Source organism: Harpia harpyja, chromosome 1 (genome assembly GCF_026419915.1).
Source record: "Harpia harpyja isolate bHarHar1 chromosome 1, bHarHar1 primary haplotype, whole genome shotgun sequence".
In the NCBI taxonomy this organism is placed as follows: domain Eukaryota; kingdom Metazoa; phylum Chordata; class Aves; order Accipitriformes; family Accipitridae; genus Harpia; species Harpia harpyja.
Window position 1 is genome coordinate 1,858,632 of NC_068940.1, and position 26,627 is coordinate 1,885,258.

Consider the following 26,627-nt stretch of genomic DNA (forward strand, 5'->3'; position numbering starts at 1 on the left):
CTAGTACTAGGTAGGTTTGTATTTTTACTGAAGAACACAAACAACACACAAAAAAGAAAAAAAAAAACCAACACCCAAGCAACAGTGTCAAAACTTCCTGGTTAAACCTATCATTCATACTACAACACCACTTTCATGAAGCATAACTATTTAAAAAAAATGCTACAGAGGAATCAAGGTTAGCCTGATGGCAACAGATACATCGGTCACTGTGGCAAACAGCAAAATAAGGCTCCTCTTCCGATTCTCACGCTGCTTCCAGCTCTAACCATCCTTCCCACTCCGGTACCTGAAGCAGTACTATGGAAAACAGGCTGTTCAGGCTCTGGCAGACATGTCTAGCACAAGATGCAGCCATGCTTTGCCACACAGAAAGAGAAAGCACTTGCCCTGTCAGATTCAAGCTTTGCCTTTGAGAGCAACTCACAGTAAATGTATTAAATTATATAATGTTCAGTTCACATATGCATTCTGATGTTTGGCCTGCAGCTCTGAGAATAAGAAAAATTCAACAGCAAAGCATACCATGTTACAGTAAAAGAATGCATCTATAGCAAGCTCATCATCATAATTACACCTACTTCTGCTGAACTGCAGATTTTTATACCTAAAAAAATTTGAATTAAGTTACCCTTACCTCCACCTTATTATTGTAACCATTTTCAAAGTCACTTCAATCCCAGCCTGGAGATAGGATAACACCCTTGCCTGCCTGTCCGGACGGTCTCCACCGTTCCGATTAGCTATTCCCATTCACACGTTAACCTCTAGTAGGAACACAAGAAAATAGCCATCTTGACAAATGACTTCAATTCCGGTCACTGACTAGTGCAGGCTGCTAGTAACTGGGAGCCTGTGTGCTCCCACCCAGCCACGAAAAGATTTGTTGCTACTGGCCTGAGGCTTGGAACTTCAATTCCTCTCCTCTGCCATGTGAATGAACCAGGATAATGTAAAATGGCTTAAGCACAAGGATCACATTCAGCTACAAGATCTAAAGCTCTTGTGGAAATCAAACACAACAGACATTTATAAAGTTATTATACAGTGCCTGCTCTGTAGCTGATTAACTTGCTCACTCACCCAAGGACAAATAGTTAAACTATTACGTTGAGAAAAACAATTACATAAAATGCAACTGTTACTTAACTGACCTGCTCCTTCCTTGTAGCTCAAAATAACTACTCACTTCCAATTTCCAAATAACTATCCTAGTTATTTCCCTGGCACTAAAATCAGGGTCTCTTATCACAGTGAATAAAGAAAAACTCACTAAAATGTATGTTGAACTTGACTTTCATGATCCTTTTTAAAGGCCCCAAGAATCCACCTGAAACCCTAAATTCTTCCTTCTAATGACCAGGAAGCTCCACAAACCCTTACTCTTCTTATCAAATACTCTCCCATTGCATCAGTATCACCTCATCAGGGTTCTTTGGTTTCCATTCTCTTGTCTGTTGCACCAAGGGTACCTTCATATTAGCACAATGGAAAAGTAATCTGTTCTCTCCCCCTTCTCTCAGAACAATGACAATTTCCTTTAAAGCATTTGTAATTTTCACTCTATTGTAGCTCAGATTTATTTTCTTGCACTTTTAGAGAATTTAATTCATTATCACAAGTTACTGCTCCCTCTGCCCCACAAAAAAAAAAAAAACAAACCACCATTCCTAGCACAGATTCTTCAAATAAAGCAAATTTCTAGATCACAACAATTTACAAGAGTAACAGTCCCATGGTACAATTGCCAAAACCTGAAATAATTTCATGGAACAACAAAATACAAGTGAGACTAGAGAACACTCATTTCAAAGGCTCATCCTGGTTCTGACATCCAATTGTTCCAGCATGTTCTTCATTATTACAGAGCGCATCATGTAATATATCAATATTGCTACTGAAATCGAATAGAACTTCTGAAGTATCTTCACTGCTTGGACATGTTTGTTTGCAGATCTGTTGACAAGGCGGATCTGCAAGTTTGTATTTTTATAAATGTTGTGAAGAGAAGACACAAATACTGTTTTTTCAAGACTTGACATGTATCTCTGAATGTCTATTAATGAAGAAGAGGTAATCTTTCAAAAGAAAGCTACCAAGTCTCAGTCCAGCCAAAAGTATTAGTCAGCAGGTACGCATCACTCAACAGATTTCACTCAAAATGCCACAACGGTCAGAAGTTTTACTCTTTCAGGATCTTTGATCTGGCAAAGTAGGCTTCTTCACAAGCAGCAAGCCATTTGACAAAACCAAGCAACTAAGTGCGATCAGCGATACCGCAGCATTGGGCAAATACAACCTGCAAGTGTACAGTTAGCTATTCAAGATTTGTATGTGGCTTTTTAGTATTATGTGACTTTCCTCATATAACGCAGTTCAGGGCAGCAAAACCTGTTAAATTTTCAGTCTTTGTTGTTCAACCTGACACTATATATCACTGTAGCCCTTTCCCTCTCCTTTACAGCAAATGTACAATTCCCAAACGAGAACCCACTTTTCCACAAACACATAAAGCCTTATTGACCAAACCACAGTCAGAACATACACTGTTCTCCCAAGCAAGAGCATATACAAGAGAAAGGGAACAAGTGAAACAGAGAACAACTGCCTCTTGCTAGCGTTCTTTCAGCAAAAATTTATAATCCCTTAATTTTGCCGTTCAAACAAACCTGATGCCTCCAGCCATGAAGAGCCTAGAGCCTGTTTGCTTGTTTTATTTGTTAATTTTCATTACACACAAGGCTTTAAGGCAATAAAATTGTTTATAGGCTGCAACCCTCAGTAGCAGAGAAACCACAAGGAATTCACAGATGTGATTACCTTCTTCCAAGTTAAAAGCACTACTTCAGAAACATCAGCATATAAAACGGGTTGAATCGCTGAGGAATGAACATACCTTGGTTTGTCCACCAGCCAAATCTCCAGACGAACTGCTGTCAGCCTGGTTTAAACAAAGAGTTGCTTTAATTAGTGAAATATTACTAACTGACAGGGCAAATTCCAAAAATACTTCACTACAATTAGAAACCTTTCCCCCCCCCATTAAAACAATTTTTAAATAGCATTTAACCCCTACATGGCCACATGGGTGTGCTCTAAGTATACCCATTTCTCCTCTGTACATCAAACAACAGTTAAGTAAGCAATACAAATGTTTCCCAAAGCATCTGAAAAAGCTTCCCAATATTATTACCAGAGGATCAAGGCAACTTTTCATTTCAGTCCTGTTTCAAATCCCACTGGGACTGAAGTTCTTCCAGTCTCGCTCTGCACTGAGTTTAACCGGGGGGGGGGGGGGGGGGGGGGGAAGCATAGAGGAAAGCAAAATGCCAAATGACTGTTCAAACCAGTTTTCAGTTCAGATTAAGTTCAATTCACAGCTTATTACTAAATTGACTGTAGTTGTCACCTTCCCCTAGCTGCAATTAATTTTCCATCTTTTCACTTTATAGAAACTGTTCGGTTATTCTTTCACCACCTTGAGCAAGCTAACAGGCCACGGTCACCACGCGCCCATGAGACTCCAACCTGTCCCCACGCAGTCCCCCCCACAACCACCAGCGTATTGTGTTTATGCACGATAGCAACTTGAGCTGCAGAAATCAAAATTTACTGCTGACAGAACAGGTAGTAAGACATCAATACCAGTGCAGATCTTTCTGAACAAAGAAATATCATTTTGCAAGCAAATAAAGGGTGGAGCTTAGTATTTTTTTCTTAGAACAAGTGATAAAATCCTTTAAAGTTAAGCCAAACCAAACCCTGGGATTTAGTAACCTGAACTACTGTACTCTACACACTCAAGCACAACAAATTCAATCTTTTCCATGCAAAACATGCACATATACACAAGATATTAATTGTATAATACCTGTATAACAACATAGAGATGCCCTTTTTGTTCTTGCTGCTTGCATGTGCTGCATGTACAGACAGATGCCTTCAGACTAAATGAAATGTCTTGTCATAATGACACTTTGCAGAAAATTTAAGATCTTTCTATTACTCTGCCTCTGTGTTTAACTGTCTGTCTGTGACTGAATGTAGTCACAGGAATGTCCTCCGTGAAAAGGAGAGGACAGCTTATAGACTTCTCAGTTTATGTGAAGTATTCCCCGAACGTAAGGCTCCCTGAACTGAGATTAAGATTTGATTCATGCAACTCAGTGTTCCAGTGACCCCAGTCCCAGGCGGGAAAGGTGATCCTGCAAGGTCATCTAAGTGAAAATTTCTAGCAGAATCAGACCACCTGGAATTTAGGCTTACACTTACAGTTGTCCAACTCACGCCATTATTTATAGCAGCCATAATTTCCAAGCATTACAGCCAACAGGAGCTTGTGTAGCTTATAACCTGCAACAGTGCTTACTCACATCATGACCTATGCTATGACTTCCTCTTCACTGTTGACTGATCTATCTAAATCTAGAAGCAAATAATTCCAGAGACAGCAACATGCAGTCATCCTCCAAGGATCTCCACAGATCCTCATATCGAAAGTCCTGATATCTAACAAAGTTGTCAAAAAACTCATTTTTGCAGCTATTACACAGTTAGTTTTCTTTCACTCACTCAACTTGCTTTAGTCATGAACAAAAGCTGATGAGACATTTATTAAGAAAGCAATTCAATCATTAGGAACCACTTAATGCTCCTGTAAAATGGTGGGATTTGTCGATCTTTTTTTTTCTTTTTTTAAACAGTACCGTATCACCTATGGAAGTCAAGTGCAAGACCTCTCAAACATAAAAAAACCCCACGCTTTACTTGGTTTACTCAAATTTAACCTCAAATGCACAAACTCCTGCTAGCAGAGGCCTAGCCACCAGCGGGTGACAAACAGTCACCTTGAGTTCAGGGGGACTAAATTGCCCCCAGAGTTTCTTTTAAAAAGGCCTCTGTGACGTGGGTGAGAAGAGCCCTTGTACTCTTTCCTCAGGACCCCAAAGCAGCCAGAGTGAGCCACCAACTACAAAAGCAGAGAGACAAGGGAATAGTGTGGCATCTAATCAAAACTGAGGACAGACTTCAATTATTCATCCTGAGGCAGAGGGGAGGCTGAGAGCGCTACTGAGCAATTTTACTTCCCTCATCCTGCAGAATACACGGTGCTCTGGATGCAAACACAGATAGATTAGTGGCCGTTTCTTCAAGAATCATAGCTTAAATAATGAGTTGTGTAGCCCTGCTTCCCATCTACGTTTTTCTTGCATTCCCTCTATCTAGTCTGGAACTCCAGCTCAGCAGACAGAGAAATGTCTTCCTGCAGGCAAGAATGAACAATCTCTCCCCAATTACAGAGCCATGTGTGGGCTATGAGCAATTTTCCAAACATAAAAGGAAGGAGGGAATTTGCTATCCATATATTAACAAGCTAAAACAAGCCAACCTGCAGATGGAAAGGATCAAAGTGTCTGTTTGAGTCACCTCAAAATTAATCCCCTCCAGGAATGTTCACCACCTCCCCCCCACCCCCCAACACACACACACACTACGTCCCCCCAGTCCCTCCCAGAGCAAAAAGTCAAGCTCAAAGAATGCATCTAGCTCTTTCAGATTAATATGATACTCCCCAGAATACACACACCCTCCTTTTCTCTTTTAAAGACCATGGTCTTCCCCCTCCATCCCCAGACATGCACACACGGATAGCTGAGACAATTTTATCCCCATTGTCTATCGAACATGATACTATGCTTCAACAAAAAAATTCACTGCAGGTTGTTAGAAATGGTACCTGCATCACACCAAGATATGACTGTCCCTTCCAAATGCTAAAACAGCAAAAGTAATATTTATCATCCAGACCCTTTGAAGCAAATTTGCTTTATAAACAGGAAAAAGTGAGTGGGAGAAGCTAAAGATATTAGGAAAAGCAAATATATGCATTATGACAGGTAGTTCTTCTAGTATTTCCAGGATATTGTTCACATTTGAGCTGCCACTGCTCAAATGTATTTTACACAATACCTTAGTTAGATGTCAAAAGGGCATCTGTGATGTCAAACTCTTCTAAATCTTTCTTTTAGGGAAGCTGAAAACTACCATGATTTGGAAAGGGCCTGAAGAGATTCTTTTTCTGCTAAACTATGGACAAAAAAAAGCTACATTCGTCCCCCAAAAAGCCTAAATAAGTTCAGTCTTAGCATAAACAGCCCAGTTTCATTCCTACAGAAATGTCAAAATTCCTGGTTTTCGCAAGAAGTGTTAGAAACGGGAAACCTAGTAGCTGATGGGGTTGGTAAGAGCTACAAGAGTAACATTAATACAGCCGATTCTCACCACATCCGAACACTGGCCAGGTTAAGGAGGCAATGACACTGGGAGTTTACAAGCAAATCTATCCTGCTATCACCCACGTTACATCCATCAGCTCCACTATACTGAAGAATATATAATTTGGGAAATTGCCACGTACAGAACGTGCTCCAACAACACATGAAACAACACGAGTTGTGCCAGGCAGCGTTAGTAGGAAGGAAGTGATGGACTGGGAACAGGGGCTTTACTTTCAAATTCCACCTGCTAAATCCATCCCCAGGCTTTGAAGTTCTCTCATTTCATTACCGCTCACAAGTCTGCCACTGCCTCCTTTGCAGAGAGGCTATACACAAAATTAGATAAAAGGGAGCTAACACACAAACCATTTCAGCTACCATCCCGCCATTTCGATCGTGGAAATGCCAAAAATGGAGATACCAGTATTTTTAAGACTGGGATGATGTGCAGCTAAGTAACTTTGAGAAGGCATGTAAACTGTCCAGATACCACAGTAACATATAATGTAACAGATGGGAAGGAAGGTTAATTTATTTGTGCATGAACATACTTGATATGTCAGCAGTAATCCAGTTTCACTTCACTTACAAAAGAAAGCTAGCAATAAAGGGGGAGGTACTCAGAGGACTGGTTTCTAAAATCATATCACATTTTTGGAAGCACTGCTGTGTATATGAGCACCAGAATTAATAGAAGAAAAGGTTTGGTTTTTTTCTTCAGTGAGCTAGTATATTTCTCTTTCCCCTTTAGAAAGATTCAGTCATTTGGATAGGAAACAAATTTATATACAACTATTCACGATTAATCATAATCTTGTTGCTACAACATGGGTAACTAATAGAATACAGCAAACCTTAAAAAAATTATTCAACTACAAATAACGAAGAGAAATACAAAAGGCATCTTGAAGTGCTTCACCACCTGGTATAGACCTTATAGCCAAATAATATATTACTCTTCAGAGTATCTTGCTGAAGTCTGTATGTGTAAAGTTCATCTATCATTGCCCCACACCCCCCCCAATTTATTCATTACAAATACCTCACCCTGAAAATTAAATCTTGATTCCTAGGAAGAGACAAATAACTAAAAGAGCCAAAGCAGAATCACAAAATGCTCCTTCTACTCCTGAAGTACAGAACAGTCTGGGTTAAACAAAACATAACTCAGGTCTGCCAATTCTTAATTTCTGTCAACACAAAGGCAAAACAGCATATGTAGACTCTCTGGCCCCAAAGCGATCTCAACTGTTGCATTTCCCAGGAACTCTATATTCAAAGACCTGTGCAGGTTGAAAATATCACCCCAGAAATGCTCTTTCCTTTCTTCTCTAGGCCTTTTCATACCACTTTTAAGCAGGAGTATTTTCATTTTATCTCTGCTTTCCCACTGACCACCTCTCTCTTGAATACCTTTTCTCTTGCTGAATGCTGCTCAGCAATAATTACAATACCTAGGAAATTGTCTGTGCCTCTAGGCAACGTGCCTGAATCTGTGAAATCCTCAGTTTGTATTCCTGTAACCTCAGTCAGCTGAATTCACGCTTTTCCCAGTCATTAGATTTCTTAACTAATGGATCCATCTACACCTGAAATAATTCATTGTATGAGCCATATCACATTGAAGTTGCACTCAATCTTCACGTGAGTGTAACACCTTTCTTTCGGAAAGTGCAGGAGAACTTCAGTTCTGAATACAGTAAGCCAGAATTACTTGAATTGAAACTCCCGAATCTATTAGCATATACAGCAAATTTCATGGCCATGGTAAACAAGTGAAACTGGTGCCCAATTTAATGTCATTAAGAAATAAATGGAGCAAGTTCACCACTCTTCAGAGAGCTGTCAAAAGATAGCTAATGACTCACAGAAAACTTTGATTTGCTCCGTACACATGCTTCATTTCCCTTACCACTTCAAGTACAACGAAGTGAAAAATTTTGCCTGCTTGAACACTCCTAATCTATTTTGAAATGTTTTTCTTTTCTCAGCTCTACAGGTCTTCAGAGCACTTATCCATTAGGGAGCAACTACAAATAACTGTAGCAGCACCTACATGGGTAAACCAAAGCAAGTAAACTGAACAACCCAAAAATGTTAATACAGGCAATGCTCCCTCTACAAGCAAACTGTGAAAGAAGCATCCATTTCCTTGAAAGACTTGAAGCAGAAATTGTTCCAGGATGCCCAAGAAAGGAATGACATTCACAATACTCAGAATGGAAGCTGAAAGCAGAGGAACACAACTCAAAGCTCGTCAAAGTGCCATCAGCAAAGAGAAACCGCGTTTTCCCGCTGGCAAGGGTCTGATTCTCAAGAGTGACAAGGCCCTCCAGCTCTCAGCTCTTCCTAAACTCCAAGCTTAAAAGGAACCATGAGGGCTTTCTGCTCGTTAGGAGCTTGCCCACACCCATTAGCAGAACTGCCCACCCACAGCCCTGCTCTACGCGCGGGATCCACAGCTCCGCCTGCTTAAGCAACACCAGGCATCACCGTGCAGATGGCACCCGAGAACCTGAAGTTGCTTTGCAAGAGGTAGGAACGATTATCGCCTCCAGAAAGACAGAAAATGGATCCCAATGAGGCTGAGTGTCAGACTCTCTCACGGTGCATCATCTTACATTTCAAGCTATGTTACTGATGACAATATCAGCATGAGTCAGTGACACGGAGAACGTGTAACAGTAAAATCTGTTTTGCTTGAATTTCAGCCCTGTGCTCCAAGCATTAGTCACCATGTTCTTTAAAAACAAAATAAAACCAATTAAAAAAAAAAAAATCTATTAAAAGGAAGAAGAGCCATGAAACATAAGTAATACCAGCTCAGTCTAACCATGTTTTCTATTAAGCAGAACAATTACGTTTTCATAAAATCTCACACCTGCAGAGAAAACAGTTTCACTTAAAAGCACACAGATAAGGCACTAACCAGCTCAATTCAGTGTTTATATGAAGTGTTAATTCATTAAGCTAGGGAGGACAAGGTGCTTTCCCCTTCTCAAATGAGCACAAGCCATTTAAAAACAATTCTCAGTGACGCTTCTGATTATTTATCAGTTCCTTCTGGCAACATGTTTCTTTAACCACACTATTGCTGACTATTTTGATACTATTATCTTAAACTAGACTATGAGTCAACATTTCAGTCCTGGTTTTCCCCAGAAGCACTGTTCTGTACTTGCAGATTCCAGATGTCACAGCTGAACACAGCCACTCTCCCAATTAGATCCCAAATTTTCTTTCTTGGGGAGTAGCACACTCTCTCCTGCAGGCCATAATCAGAGCTGGGGTGCCACATGACCTAGTCTCTATGTTTCAGGAAAGGTCAGCTTGTTGACAAGCTTTATGCCTCTAACGTACAAAAAGAACAGCTACTATCTCTTCAGAACAGAGTGAGCATCTGCATTCCAAAATAAAACTGAGAGTAACAGCATGTACACACACAGGAAACAGTCAAAGTGTTTCAGTGACATAGAAATAAAAAGTTAAAAAGGTGTTTTTAAAAATTACTGTTTTCTTCAAAGTACCTTTGCGCAGCAGAGGAAGCAGGTATTTGACAAAAGAATACTCAGAGCAAAAGCCAAAAGATTTTGGCACGCTACTCTTGTGCTTCCTGGGGGATGGAGTTCTAACTGGCTTCTGGCGTAATTCATCTAGAGATTAGTTTCTTTGGAGAGAACTACAAATCCCATGATGCATTTCATCAACTGTAACGATAAAACCATTGTGCTTCAGGAAAGCCACTACCTGGAGAAAAGTCCAGTGCTTACCAAGGGGTGTGGGGGGCAGTATCACAAACGAAGCACCACAGATGTAAAAGCAAAATATTAGATTGAAAACACAAAATTTTTAAGCTTCAAAAGGCAAGAACTCTATGGAAGGATATTAAGTTTCCAGCGAGAATTAAGCCTCTTTCTTCCCCTGCCTCATAATTACACATCTTGAAACACATATATAATTTAATACGGACAGACAAATCTTAACATAAGATTCAAGCTTACACACTTAAGTATGCTTCTGTACAGCAGACAAAGGAGTGGCAGGATAGCTCCAAAATATTTTAAGTAACGACGGTATACAAGACTGAAAGAAATAAGACAAGTAGAGGAATATTTGCACCCATAAAAATACTGCAGAACATGAAAAGCTCTCCACATAATGCAGAACAGCTGGATTCAAGCTGCAGCAAGGCCACTGCTGAGTATCTGCTGAAAGGGAACACCTGCAAGGTTACAAAAAGCACAAAATATGGAGCTCTTTTTTGAAAACGACTACAGAATTATTGTCAGTCACTTCTTTCCAGAGTCATAACTTATAAAGAAAGTGTATGAGACATACCAATATTTATTTGTCATATTTTGCTTACAGATTGAAGATGCACTTCTAAAACAGGTATATTGCTGATATTTGAAAAATACAATTTTGCTTTCAACGAACCATAATCAACAAGCAAGAGCAGCTAAGATAGAATAGCAGTTTTTAGATGTTTATAACCTTACAGCTAAAAAAAACCAATCCAGTATTTGGACAAGACAGGAGAAAGCAGAGAGGAATTTTAAGAAACAGACTAATAACAAATCTCAGTGTTTTGACTGAAATCTACTAATCTAAAAATTTATTACTTAAAATCTAGTCTACTACTAAAGACGTACATCCTCCCCCAGAGTTTGATCTTAAACACCCTAATCTATTGAAACAGCCACCGGAAAAGCCAGGTGTCCCAGAAGCTGCAGTAATAGGTCATAAACTGTACCTGACTTTCCATCTTCCAAATCAAATCTGGCTCAACTGAAAATAAAAATAATTCTGAAGGCTGAGAGTTTCTGATAGCTGCAAGAATAAGTGAATGACAGCAAAAAAGATAGCACACCTCAGGAAAGGCTTATTTTTAATTAGTGAACCTTGTGTTCATAAGGAAGTGTTTTCAGAGGTTTTTCAAACACAAATTAAATTGATTACACACTAAAATCAACAGCAATCAATTTAACCATAGACCTAGTCAGGTTCCAGGCTCTCACTTCTTGACCATAGCAACAGTCTGTGTGTTTATGAACTAAAATCAGATAACAACTCCTTCATCAAACCCAAAGGGAACAGTTTGTTACTGAAATCCAGGCAGCTGAAGTTTCTTCATATATATATAACACAAAAAAAAAAAAAAAAAAGGCAAATTACCCATAACCTGGCAAAAGTACAATTACATTTGGATTGCAAACACTATAGAAAGGCTCAGATACACCAGGTAAACAAAACCTAACACATATGTTCAGGAAATCACAGGTTCCCAGATGTACAAGCACACAATACCCACAAAGATATTCTTTGCTCTCATAGTTACTATTTTCACGACACTGACTGCTAGGGAAGTATCCTGTAACAAATGACTCTCACCTATTAATCGTTAAAGCTAGACAAAACAAAAGCTTGGATGCACACAAGTTGGGTTTCCATGACTAACTCCTTTACAATTTGGGGAAAACTCATGTAAGGCTGTGGAAGACAGATCGCGCCTCCCTTTTCACTAGCCCCAGGAAAGGATGCCCACGATGTAGTACAGAGCCTAACGCTCCTAGAGCTACGTGTTACAAACCACCCCACCTCCAGAAGAAACCTCTAATGGAGTAATCCATCAGCTTGTGGTTGTTATCAAACAGCCGGGAACGCTTCAGCCATGCCTGGCCAGAGCACCTCTCAGTCTCTCCTGGTACAGCAACCTCTCCCGCCTCATACCAAAGCACCGAAGCAGGAAGGGGAGAGCCTGCACGCACCGCATACGAAGAGGGAAGACCACAGGACCCCTCAGCCGGTACGCAATCCCGTGATGCAGAAGGCTCCGGTTCACGCTCCTGCTCTCCTTTGCTTCCACACCGCAGACGAGCACCCCGAACACAGTGCTGCAGTACCTGGCTCTGTGAATAGTGGAGTATTTACTACAATGGTCTAGTCTCAGATCCCAAAACCAACTTTCCCCCCTCCCTCCTTCCCAGTGGGATGCCCTCAATTCCCCCCACTATCAACTTTTCTGCCTGGTGGCAACAAGCCATCTCCGCTGGCCACTACGAACCCAGCTGCGGACTTACGCTAGCCAGCACAGAGGACCGAGCTACTGACGCTGCAGCGGCCAGGAGGAAGAGGAGGCAGCCACTTCTGCAAGGACAAGAAGCAACAGCAGCAAGCTGACACTGACCAGCCGGCTGGAAGGAGGTGCAGAACGTGGCACGCAGCTGTCTGGGCCCTCCTCATCCCCTCCAGAGAAAAGGTGGCAAGCCACATGGAAGTGTCCTCCGGGCCACTTTCAGCTGCAGCCACCTGCTGAACCACTCAGAGATACAGAAACCTGAGGGGAGAAAAAAAGCCTCAAAGTGTATTAATCAGGATGAATATGGGTGATTAGGACACAAAGGCGTCCTAATTTGGCAATCAAGCAGCCTTGTAAAAACCTGAAGTTTTTGTCCTGAGATATTTTCATGCTAAAAGACAGAAGGTACAACATGCTTGATTTTTTTTATTGGTGCAAAGAAGCACTGCTAGAGAAAATATTTCTGCAGAGACCCTCACATTCAACAAGACAATACTATGCCAATGCAAACAGCCCTCATCAAATTACACGTTAGTGGCTTCTTTTTTCACCTTACCTTCTCAAATGAATTTTAGTAGTATGAACTGCAGAAAAAGGGCAAGTACAGAAAGACCTGTGGAAGAAGGCAGCCAACCCATTTTACTTCCAACTAAAAAGACAGCTGTAAATACACTTCTTCTACTGATCAGTTGGGCTGGGCATACAAAACATACAGTCTGAGAAATGGTAGGCAAGGGGCAAGCGGGCAGGACGGTACATTGAAAGTTTTATATAAGGTCTAATGATTTTTTTTCAACACAAGGAAGAACTACAAACTCACTTACATTGTGGGATTCCACGGTTTACCCAACTAAAATTACCTCCTTCAAGAAAAAAAAAAAAAAAATACAGCATTTGAATTGAAAGGAAAAACATATGTCTGCAGGTGAAAGTCACAATCACTCACTTTTTCACACTGTCCACAAGCACACAGCTTTCAACAAACTGGGAGGAAAAAAAGATGACCTCAAGTCTACATTTTTTTGTTCATTTCTGTGGTTAAGGCTTAAAAGATACCACCACCGCCTTTGTCTTTCAGTGAATCAATGCAAGACTGATAGATTAAATTAAAAAGCTAAGCTCTACAAGTGCCTCCTGAATATGTAAACCTAATAGACTGCTCTCTAAACACCACCATTCTCTTTCTAATTCCCCCAAATCACAAATACATTCCTAAATGGATTAACATCCTCCTTCTGCCATCCCCAAAGCTAAGAGAGTGTCTATGTAGTTTGAGGAACTACAAAGACATAACAGCATCTTCCCTTCCTCTGTCTCCGAGGCTGCTTCATTTCCTCAGATCTTTTCCAGTGGAGGTGCACTGGAAGCAGGCTGCATCAACACACCTGTCCATTAGATTACTGCAAATCAATCTGTCACCCTACGCCGCAAGCAATTCATTATCTCAATTCTGTTATCACACAGGTCTGTACCCGCAGGGTAATTAGATAGTAGCATGGGCAGGAAAAAAAAAAAAAAAAAGAAGAAAAAGAAAAAAGAAAGGTGAACACCTAGTCCCTATGAAGCAAGGCAATGTTAATTTCCTATCACTGGCAGATCACTACAACAGACCCTGCAGGCTATGGAAATTCTGCCTTAATACATCAAGCACAGAACACCTATACCCCCTTCCTGAACTTAAGAAGTCCTGAGTGCGCAAGTCCAGTTATATTCTTAAACTATGCAAAAAGAATTAGCAACTTTAAAAGCACAGTTACATGGTGAAATATATCAATACAGGAGACTACCAAATCAAGTGGGGGGAAAAAAAGGGAGAGAGGGCACTTACAGACACAAAGTGCATTACCCTTATCGCTGCAGACTCTCCCACACTGCCATAAAGATAGTTTAAACATAAGAAAACCTCCCCACTCTCTCATTTATTAGACGTAGCTTATTATGTTTATCCTGCCATTCCAAGCACAGCACTAAAGGATTAATTTTAAAAGCCAAAAGGAATACAATGAAGTACACTCCTGCCAGAGTGCTAGGGGTGTTGCAAGGAGCAGGGTAGAAGACTGCTCTCTCGCCAGGTGCGAAACATCATCTTCCAGGCTGTTTTTCTGAAAGTCAGTTTTCATTCATCATCAAATGGCAGGCCTCACTTTGGGGACATTGGCCTGCCAAAACTTTAATAGCTTTGACATTTCCAGGATGCTCGCTTCCCCCCACCTTATACTCTACCCCTCACTAAAATAAATTGCTGCTAAACACCTGCAAATACTTATATGCTAATCCCTGTTACAGGCCTGCTGTGTAAGAAACAATTAAGCGGGGACCAAACCGACTGTCAGAGAGGCTGTACAGTCACCTGGCTTGCTTCTCACCTTCCAGCCACAAAGGTACTAAGGCCGGGAGAAACAAACAAACAAAACCCCCAAACAAACAAAAAACAACATCAACAACCAAAAAACAACAAACAAACAACCCAACAAACCAAAAAAAAAGCCTGAACCACTAACTCACTCCCTGTCCCCGGCCTCTCCTATCACACGCATCTTCCTTCATGGCTAGAGAGCCTCCACCAAGAGGGATTTTCCAAGAGAAGGTTCTTCAGCAATAGCTCAGCTGCACAGCTGATACATAAAGACTCCCCTTACGATTCGGTAACTTCTGGTTACATTCAGTCCTGCATTTGAGCCTGCTGTGTGGAAGGCAGAGGAGCTGAGGTTAACTTGACCTGCAAAGGTGGTTCTTTTCTAGGCTTCACTGCCTTGTTGCTGGTCAGTCTTAGCCTATGGATGCACTGTAGTGCTAAAAAGGTCTGACATTTCCGAGTGGTAAACATCGGGAATTGCTCCACAGTGCTATTCACTCAAGCAATTCATTTTAATTCTTAAACCATCAACGTGAGGTAAATTACCCTACTTAACATCTGGATAAACATTTCCACGGTCATCTTCCCAACTTTAGCCAGTGACTCAGTGTCAGAATCAGGAATCAGACTACCCGTGCAGTATTTTAGGTTGCACTTAAAGTGCAAAAGTGTGGCAAAGCTGTACTTACAGCAATACATGGCATTTTTCGTATCACAAGAACACAATGACGAACAGTATCGTGCAAGCTGTTTCAGTACTTTTCTTTTTCTCCACCCAAAAACATAAAGCTGTAGATTTCTGACAAGCTTTGTGAAGCTTATGGATAAGGCACATTCAGCACTCGTTACTATGGTAGGAATTGTACATTCTCAATAGGTACTCAGTAAGGGTCAGGAGATTCTTCCAGTGTGCCAGTGAGTCAACAATTTGATTCTTCCACTGGCAACCAGAAAAGCACCGGTAGAAATTCTCACTAGGAATAAAACAGAACTCTCAGCCCTAAAATTAAACGCCTAACCAACCATTATGCTTCTTGTAGTACGTTTAGTGACTTCTAGATTAATTTCCTTGTATTGCAAATGTTTGACCACAGTTGGTTTTCCTTCATTACACCTGTATGGCAAATTTAGCACTGCTTGCTATTTTGGTTACCATCTCTGTTTTTGTTTTTGTTAAAGAGTATGTTTAGGAGACACACAAGTAATTATACTAATAATGTTTTACTTTTATAAGCCTCACTGATCTCTCTAAAATACCACCTCATTCTCTGTCGTTTTGGTCATTTCCAGAGAAGGCAAGTCAGACACAAAAGAGATGAAGAAACTCTCCCTCGGTTTTGTCAGACGCAAAAGAAAATTGCTTCTAATCTTCTGCACTATCATATCACCATCTCAGTGATACCACATCTTCTGCCAGCTGTAGAGCTTATGGTCAAAGAGAGAGATAAGCCTAAGGGACGGACTCATGTGCCACTCTGCAAGCAGCACAGCCAGAGAAAGAACCCACAACAGGAATCTTTTTTTTCTATGTTCCAGCTATAAATATTTGCTGCATCACCAGGAAACAAGAGCAGGCCAAAGAAGGTAATGCCAACGGTAACGATATCCCAAAATATCAGAGTTGTTCAGTAAAACAAAGTGTGAACTGCAGAAAGGTACTCTGGGTTATGTCAGAGATTGCAAGGAACACTGATTAAACCACTTGTGGACGCTGCCTTCTCTAAATAGTCGTTCCCTGTGGCACATACACATCTAAGCTGAAACGAACTGGATTGTTTTAATTTAACTCATGGAAAACTCTTGGCAATGCAGCACTGATTCGTGAGCACCTGTACTTCCAACAAATTAAACGACTAATTAAGCCTCCCAATAAACATTAGTTACTAGAAGTAATCAATTTAATCACAACAAACAAAAAACCCCCTTTTTGGCTACACGGGATGAAAACCCCACTACTTCCAGGACTTCAGAGGTTCTATTTCACAGCTTCAAAGTCATCAGAAGTCTCATGAGTTTCAGCAAAAGCCTCAGTTGGCCTTCTATACAATAAACTTGACTAACTAACTGCAGCAGTTTCTTTTAAAAATTAGCCAGCTTAAGACATCTGTAATCAGTCATGGTGTTGAGCAGCATCCAGAAGTTTCCTATCAAACATCACATAAAATAGACCCAAAGTCTCGTTCGTACAGCTATGGCCCTTTTGGCTCTCGCCACCATTTCATTCCGTACCTAGTAAAATGTAAACACTGCTATCACAAATGTAACGACTACCACCAGGCGCTCCTCAACACAAAAAAAATAATATACCGTGTAACACGTAAACCGCATTCCATTTAAAAACAAAAAAAAAAAAGAGCATTTCAAATTACACAAAACGCTGTAATTATCACCTAATCCTAGGCTTGGAAATGAGGCGCTCGGTCGAGGCACGACTCCTTACCGCTCAGGGGATCGCCCCGGCTGGGAGGACCGGGGCTCCGGAGCCCGAGCCGTCCGGCCTGCGCTCCTGCTCGGTGCCGATGCCAAAATGCGTCTGTGACCTGGGCGGTTGTCAGGAGACACACAAAGATCCTGAACCTCGGCCTTCCCAAAGGACCGCTCAGCTACGAAAAGCGCCGGCGGACAGCTGGAGATTGCGACCTTTCTGTGAGACAGCTGCCACTTTTAGCCAGCCGTGCCGAACCACTGCCCGCAGCTACAAGCCGGGCGTCGGGAGAGACCCGGGTGGCTCCCCCAAAACTTGTCACGGCCACCGGGCAGCCCCGCAGGCAGCGCTCCGGGCCAGCCCCGGCGGCCCGAGAAGCCGAGCGGACCGCCTCAGCCCCGCACCGGGGGCTCCCGCCGAGCTCCGCGGCTTGAAGTAACTTTCCGGGAGAGAAAGAGACCCAGCCCGGCTGGAAGAGCGGGGGGACCGCCTTCCCGGCGCCTCGGCCGGACCCGGCCCGCCGCCATCCCGCCACCTTCGCCCTTCCCCGTACCGCGGACCCTCGGACGCTCTCCCAGCGGGCGGCGTTCCCCGACCCCCCCCCCCCTCACCTCGCCTCGGCCCGCTCCGCCGGGCACGACGTCCCTCCCCGCCCTCAGGCGGCCCCGGGGGGGGGGGGGGGGGGGGGGTGAGAGCGCGGCCCCCTCCTCAGCGCCCGCCGCCGAGCTACCGCGGCCCGGCCGAGGGGCCTCCCTCCGCCGGGAACAAAGCCCCGCGCCGCCACTCCCGCGGTTCCCCGCGGCCGCCCGAGTTTACCTCGCTCCCCCACCACGGCTCGGCGGCCGGGCAGGGCGGGGCGGGGCGGCTGGAGAACGGCAGCAGCGAGCCCCCCCCTTCCCCCAGCGCCGCGCACCCTTGTTTTTATTTCCTACGGTCCCTCCCGCCGGGGAGAAACCTCCGGCGCCTCGATCAAGGCTGTGAGGAGGAGGAGGAGGAGGAGGCGGGGAAGAGGCGCGTAGCACCGCTGCCGGCTTGGGGCGGGCAGCCCCGCCGCGGCCCCGCGCCCAGCCCGGGGAGGCTGGAGGATCGCTTGGGGCTGAGGGGAAGCGCCGGCACCCCGCAGGGTCCCCGCAAGGCTGGAGTTTCGCCAGCCCGTCCCCCGGCGGCCGTCAGCCGAAGCGCAAGGCCGGGAGGTCGCCGCTCCCGGGACGCGAGGGGCTTTACCTCTCTCTGCGGGGCGGCCGCAGTAAAGGAGGCCCCGGGGGGGGGGGGGGGGACGACGGGGGGCCAGGACGATCCGCGGAACCGCAGCTCAGCCGCCGCCCGAGGCCGCAGGTTCCCCGCGTACGCGCGTTCGTGGGGACGCGGACGGTGTTTCCAACGCCGAGGATCGCCTCTCTCCCTTGAGGGAGCTCCGGAGAGGGCAGCTCCGCACCTGGGGCTCCTGCAGGATCCGCAAAGCCGGCACCGTCCTCCGGGCGCGCCGGATCGCAGCTGCGATGTAAAAAGGCAGCCGCAGGGCAGGGAGCGAACGGGGGTACTGCCGTCCTTCTGCTCGGCACTTCAGAAAGCGGAGGTCTCGCCCCAGAGGCAAGAAATGAGAGCTTGTGTCCTTCCTGCGGTGAAGAATTTCATCCTCGGTGTTACCCTGAAACTTAGCTGAAACAGGCATCACCTGAGGCTCATCCCTTGCATTAAAAAAAATAAATAAAAAAAAATAAAAAAAATCAAATATTCACTGAATCAAAGCGGAATTTAATTAATAGGATTGAGATACCTAACCCCGACCGCGCTATCAGCTGATAGCTGGGGCCTCACCTGAGAGGTGGATGCATCTCACTAGAGAGAAAGGAAAGGATTTGAACGTCCCTCTTATGACTAGGACCCCACGTAAAGAGGGTGTCCGTACCGACGTGGCCTCTTCGTAGCTCGATCCAGAAACAAGCTCACGGAAGTGAATCCTAAGCAGGAATAGATGCCGTAGGCACTCTTAGAGGCAAGACTTACAGCCAGCCCGTTGTGGCCCTAGGCATTTCCCCCTGGCTGATTTAGGCAATGCAGTGGTTAATATTTGCAAATCCTTTGCACTGAGGAGGAAGGAACCCCAAGAAACGGAGATCTCTAGAGATCCCAGAGCTGGGCTTCAACATTCAAATCTAAGTCTGTTCTTTGCGGTGCTTCATATTATGAGAATAGGCAGACAGGTGACCATACGGAAGGCAATGACGTTCAAATACAGATACGTTACTTACCAAGAGATAGCAATATAATGAACACTGAGCGAACAGAAGACAAACTAGCAGCAGACATGCTTAGCATCTCACTTGGACAAGACTATGTTGTATTGCTAGGAAAGCTCCGGCATATTTAAAAGCCAGACATAATCAAAATCCTTTATTCATCATCACGTCTTAAATCTCTTCTCCTGTGTGCCAAGCAGAGAAAGAGAACACGTGTTACAAACCTTTCAGACATGTGCATCCCACTGTTCTCTGGGACACAGTTTCTCTTAAACTTCCTGCTGGATCAATGCCATCTGCACGACCCCGCTGTCTGGCTCATATTTAACTAATACCTAATATGTCCCTAAATCAAGCCAGGAGTGTCTGGGAACGGGATCAAGCTCTTAATCAGCAGTGCACAGGTGCACACAATCAGCACCTTCAAAGCCGCACAACATTTGGTGTTTTTCTTAAAGCCCCATCGCATGGATCACGTGATTAGCTGAAACTTTCACCAGCAAAACAAAAAAAGAATTACAATCAGCTTCTAGCTTTCAAGCAAAAGTTTCAAAACTTGAACCCCAAGGAAAGAAGGCAGAAATTCTTATATTTTTTAAACATTTTAAACTATCATGTGATTTAGCACTCTCACATGATTTTGAAATGCCTGCACTTTGGCAATGCTTCATATAGATGCAGATACCAGCTCGTGGATGCACGTATTTTTACACATAAATGACACTAGCCGAAGAAATAAAGTATTTATTTTTGCATACCACCTGCAATACAATGTGAAAACTCAATGTCAGGAAGTTTAGTACGTAGGGTTACTGCCACAGTGTTAGCTTAGCGTAACTGCATGTTCTCTACATTTTAAAACACATGGCTTTGACAAACAATATCTTCTTCTATGTTTACATCCCTAATTATCACCTCTGTATTCTGAATTCCTCACAGGCTCGCTTTTCCTAGGAATGGGGAAGAATAGGAAGGGAGAGAGAAAATCTGTGTCTTTTTCAAGAGCTTTAAATGTATTTGAACCTGCCTAGAGGTGTAGTCAGCAACCAAGTTAAACATTCATCTCAGATACACACTTGCTGAATCAAGGAATCTGCTGTGTGAAGGGAGTTGCTACGCTAACCTGCTAATCAAAATAGTCTTGCTTTCTGCTTTAACGACACCACAAACACTTTTAAAAATTCCAAAGAATGGAGCAAGAGGAGTGATGGTAGTGACTCATACCTTTTACACGCTGGGGGTCACTTGCCTCTGATTTTGCATAGTGCTTTACTCCTACTGGTTTCTACAAAGGACCCAAATTTGAGTAATGTATCAGGTAAACAAATAAAGCTTTTAAATCGGAATGAAGAGGGACTGCTTATTCGATCATCACTGAGCTGAAACTAACCATCCACACTTGTCAGCCACCACGAACTTGGAGAGCGAGTTATGCAGAAATCAGGGCACAGAAAAATGGTTTTCAGTCCTATCTACCTGTTGCTATTTTGCTTAAATAACACAAATCCAAACCAAAACAGTATTCTTTCACGTGCATAAAATATATACAGTGATGACCTATGCTGTTTGTAACCACTCGTAAGGCACACAGATACACATCACGTTTGTGTCAAGAGTACTTGACAGATACCAAGTTTCCCTTTAGCAAGGCTCCTAAAAATCGGTACACCCTTTCAAAGCAGGCCACTTAATACAAATTTGTAATCCGACTTCAGTGTCAGAGATGACAAAATAACAGTTTCTTTGGAGCCACTTAAAGCTATGTAACGTAAACAGTAGCATAAGAATTTACAGTGTTTCGTAAATGTCTCCCCAGCAGCTCTGTATTCTGGCATGAACAACCACCACTAAATCCCAGTCTGTACTACAGGCTCAGTATTCTTCATGCAACACTTATTTTGCTGCAATACGATTTTACCTTTCATTGGTAAGGCCTCTTCCCAAGGTAACAAAGACAGGCAGTAAACTTTTAACTTTCTGCTAGAGTATTTTATAATGGAAGAGTTGTAAAATAAGTAAAGTCCTTTACAGAAAAAGCCAACATAAAAAACCCTCCACATGGTAATATAAGAGAATATTCAATTGATCGGCCCTGATTTTCTTAAATCTGATCTAAAGGAAAACAATCGGTTCCCTCAGGAAAAGAGAAAATGGTTCATGGATTACTCTGCTAATACAAAAATAAATTATAATCAGTACCTCAGAGTACTGCCAAAATGTGCATTAGTTTCCCACATAAGCAGTTTACCAAGTTTTCTTGCAGGGGCACTTTTCTATGTATCTGCAAGTTAGGCAATTCCTGGAACCTACTGCTCTGTTTTGCAGAAGATTGCTAGGAAACTATCTTACTCAGATGGTAGCTTAATCTTAAAAAAAGACAGTGAGAAACAATTTCAAACTTAGCCTGAACTTCAGAGCTTAAAATTATTTCCATAAGCAGTCAGTAAAAAAAAAAAACAAACCCCCAGATTAACAATGCTTATATTTTTATTTTTATTTTTATTTGCAACAAGAAAAAAGCAGAGTTCTTTGGTAACTAGGTTTTACTGTCTTCTTTCATTTTTAATAAAAAAAAAATCCTTATAGCTGCAGTGCTGTACAAGTAATAATCATCTCATTCATGTACTGTTTACAGAACTGCCCCTGCATATGTCAACTTTGGGCACTAAGCCACAATTTCACATATTTTCAAGCTACCACACCAACTGACCACATTTAACCCCATGTTCCACGTTCTAGAAATCAACCCACATGACCTATTTTTCATCACTGACTTACTGGTACGGAACATGGTATCTGTGGTGGTCAAAAACCTCACATTAAATCTGCTGACAGATCAAACACACCAGTGGTTGTGTTACAGGTGCGGCCATGAAACATCAATCCACATTAACCTTCTGAAACATTTAATTGGTACAAAACCAAAAGAGAAATACAAAATCGCTCTAAACCATATGAATAACTTCAGTCCATACCTACGGTGTGCTGCAGAAACATCTATCATTAATCTGATTCTCATTTGGTACTCTGATTCTTTAGGAAGAATGGACAAGGACAAGAATCTCACACAGTATTTACAACACTTTCTCCTTGTACTAATTTACCACATTTTCCTAATAAATGCTTGCATTTTGCAGGTTATCAGCTTGCAAGGCAGAAGTAAGGGCACGTCTACATCACCCACTACAGGATAGTATAGGCATGCTGAAAATAACCATAAAAAGTAGAACTAGGACTATGCAGTTTTAAGGTAGGCTCATTTATATTATGATACAATGAGCACTGTATGTGTAATTATTCATGTCATCCAATACTTAACGCCCTGTGATGCAACAAAAAATGCCTGGTACTTAACATTATCCGATAAACATTTTGCTATTCTCCAGTTTCCTAGAACTGTTCCTCCTTTTTGTTTTTCTTGAAAGAACAAAAAAGCATTAAGAAACTAGTGCAATTGGCAAGTGTAAAAGTGAAATTGTGAAGGCTGCAGAAAAGCCCCTAATGCACTGTATAACTGATGCTTTGTGTACACACACTAGCACTACTATAGTCCAGAAAAAACTCCAACTCCAGAAGATGCTTTCAACACAAGTCTGGTGGTACTGAGTGAGGGAAGTCAAGTGTTACTTGATACAGAGAAAACTTGTAGGAAAGAGATCTAAATGAAAAGTAAAACAGTTCCTGCTTTTTACTCTTCTCAGAACTCAGTCAGTTCCTCTCACAGGACTCGGACAGAAGTTCCACACACAGGGATCAGTTGCACAATTCTTCAGCTCTTGTGATGAGAGGCAACGATGAATCAAATGCCGTGTATCATATACTCAGCGCAACGTGACTGGAAATTTAGTGCAGAGCATACAAAAATTGCTGCAACTGGCTACCCAAAGTTCAAGAAAACAGAGAACCAAGAGCATGATGTTGTAACACGCCTTATCAAACCTCAGTGCATCGCTCCTTGTGTACTCTGAGCACTGGCAACTGCCTTTTTTTTCAGTGGCATGGGAGCTTCAAAATGATATATTACTCCTCCTCCACCTCCGTTCTTCGCACAGTGAAACAGGGCCCAACGCAGAACAATGTGTAGAGGACATTTTATTTTTGAGATAACAGCTCTGAGACAGAATCTGCTGTACATGTTGTGTGCCTATGAAAACATTACTACGTATATACACTAATTATTGCTGGAGATGGGTGGACTTCCTTAAACCAAACAAGAAAGCAAACTTTCTCCAAGCCTGTGCATAGCATCCTACCTCCCAGTTACGCTCCAGTAGTATCAGCTACCAGTTTTCTGTGAAGCCATACAATACCTTGTGGATGAGTAGCCACCATGTCCATTTAGACCCTTCACGGACTGCAGATTAGCCACCACTGCCTTCTAGAATACGGAGCCAGAGAACTGGGTTTTCAGGCATTAATTTGAAAATAAGATTCTTTAGGTAAGGGTAGATAGAGCCACGCTCTTTAAAGACTATAAGCAGGGATATTCAACCAAGGGTTTCCTTAGAATTATCCCTTCTTAAGCATAGTATGCTATGTCTCTGTAATACATAAAACCAATGGCTGTGCCCCAAGGAGCCTAAATCTTTGTCCAGTGACTCCACTATTGCCTGGCTCCTTTTTACAGCCCGACATACCATCTCCAGTTTAAGGAAGTTTCCTCAGCTTTCATTACAATGTCAGCTGTACAAAAGCATTAAGGATTTGAACGGCTCATCTATCATTCACTTAGATTATAGGGCTGGTAGTTACTCTCCTCAGGGAATATGATGTCTTCTTTCTAATTCACAAAGACATGATTCAAAGAAGAGGTCCCAAAGAGTAGAACCTAACCTGTAAATGTACATTATGAAAGGGAGATGCAACAAGACCAAATTCTTTATAAAATATCTTCCTGTGAGTTGATGGATGTTGGCCTCCAGGGTCCAGGCACCAAATCCTGTTTCAAAACTCCTGTATCCTTTGCCCCCCCCACTCCACAGTTTCTAAAACAAGATAGTCCTTTCCTCCCCACTTTGAATCACATGGGGAGCGGGGAAGACACCAATTTCAAGTCTGGCGTGGGCTTAAGTTGTCCAATGACTTCAGGAGAGTTGCAGTAACATAACTGTAGTCACAATGAATTAGGAAAATATCTCCAATTAGCTATAACAAAATAGAACAGAGGAACAGCATTACTCTGTGTGAACAAGAGACACAAATAATCCTGTTGTATCTTCCCACGACTTCCATTCAACTCTGCAAGACAAACCAAAACTGTGAGAGTTGAATGAGGAGGAGAAGTTTTAGTATAGCAGCAATTACAAAGCACAGGGGATGACATTAGCTACTTGTGCAATACCAAATCTCAGCGTAGCACCAGCCAAGAAAAATTTAGGATAGAAAACAAAAAATTATCTCATTGAAATCTGTCGTAGGGATGGAGAACGTTTTAACCACCACATCTTTGGTACTCATATTGTCTCGTTGTACTCAATGAAGACAAAAAACCACCTTCTTACAATTCAGCATTCCCAGGAGAAGTTTCTAAAAAGTTGCTTTCTGCCTACGTATTAGATTATGCCTCTCTTACGCAAGTAGAGACAAAGGTGTTATTGACAGTAAGTGGCAGGAAGCACTGGCACGAGCTGTTTCTGGGAAAGCCCTTACCTTCTTGGGCACAGCTTGGGAACCACTGATCGGTGCTACCCCACACTTTTGGGCCACTTATGCTGACACAGCTTCCTAGCGCAGACTTAGTTTGCGCTGGCCTGAAGGGTCTCTTCTGCCACTAGAGCCATCTCACCTAGTCAAACAACGGGAGCCGCACACAGAGAATTACTCTTCTGCCAGGAGGCCTCCATCTCCACTGAGGCTTTCTCAGCAGTGCTCCATCAGTTTAGAAAAAGGGATTTTTCCCTAAAAGGATTCCCGGTTGACATGGCTGGGCCAGTCCAACTTTACAATGTAGAGCAAGACAAAATTCCGAGACTAACTCCCCGTTCATCCATGATAACCTTCATTTTAATTCCTTTTCTTTGCCATCTGTTCTGTAAGCCTGGAGAGTTCACATTTTCAAGCTTTTATCCAGAACCGGGAACTTTCTTCATAATTAAGGAAACTGAGATTAGCATATTATTTACTTACCTTCAGAACGTGGACTTTTATAAAAACACCAAACTATTGCAAGACTTACAATAAAATGAACAGTACAGCTAAGCACATCCACTTTCTCAAATCTACAAGCAGAACAAGACATTGCCTAGAACTACAGAAAGTTGCTATGGGCGAGGTGTATCTACTTGTTTGCCTATGTCAGCAAAATTCATACAGAATAGCTGACGTATGTCAAATTTACAGACATCTCCTGATCTCACTTTATTCCAAAAGCAGCACCACTGAAATGCGCTAGGTACAGTGCTTTTCTCTCTTCAGTACGGAGAACAGAACTAAGCCTAAAATAAGGGACGTTATTTCTTGTGCAGTGAGAGAATTTCTCTTTCAAGCTCTATCAAGCTTATGGCTATTTTGGATCATTCCTATGCCTGCTGCAATAGCAGACAAATGTACAGTGGTAGCCTAACTGCATGACTCAGATTTTTGTGACTGCTCTTTCCAAGGCTTTTCCCCTTCTATTCTAACACTCACCACAGCAATGCTTAATGTGGGAGGAGAGAAGGTCTAGAAAAGGAAACTTGGTGGGTTTCTAAGGTTCTATTTTAAACAGCCCCCATAAAAAGGTACAAAACTCAAAACAACGTGAAACACACCAAAGACTGCGTTTTGAGATCACAGTGTTGTGCTTATAACTTCACAGAACATCTGAAGCCAAGTTACCAGGCCACCACGATGCATGCTAGGAGTAAGTTAACAATATGAGCAGCAAACATGTCTTAAGACACGTTAGTTAGCACCTTAACAAACTTCAAGAGGACTTTGCAGTCACATTCAGATAACTTATCTGAGTGAACGTAACTAAGAAAGCATAATTCTTTGGCTCAACAGAAGAGAGCCTCTTACTAATGGCTCAGCAACAAGGCAACTGTTGACCTTTAACGATTTATTCGTATTTCTGCCTGGGGATAAATTGTGGGTATATATTTATACACACACACAGAGACACACACTTATAATCCTTGTACCATTTAACCAGATTACACAAAAAATGTTCCCCAAGGGAAGCAAGATAAAAACACAACATTTATTGTTTGCAAATGTGGCCACAGAAACCTCAAGTGCGCACACCATGCAGCCTTAGCTCTTGTGCCCT

General features: G+C 42.6%; 1 protein-coding gene across 5 annotated transcripts in view; it reads right to left on the bottom strand.

The window, feature by feature from the left end:
• The window catches only part of TNS3 (tensin 3), a 242,930-nt gene that overhangs the window by 191,375 nt on the left and 24,928 nt on the right, over positions 1-26,627 (bottom strand). For 3 of the 5 annotated variants that reach the window (XM_052794645.1, XM_052794572.1, XM_052794483.1), the window contains exon 2: positions 2,897-2,941. The exons of 1 other annotated variant lie outside the window; for it this stretch is intronic. In XM_052794645.1, coding sequence (XP_052650605.1) covers positions 2,897-2,941 — 45 coding nt within the window. Of the gene's footprint in view, positions 1-2,896; positions 2,942-17,954; positions 17,971-26,627 lie in introns of those variants that run through there. One more of the 5 variants, XM_052795133.1, reaches the window with a different exon arrangement.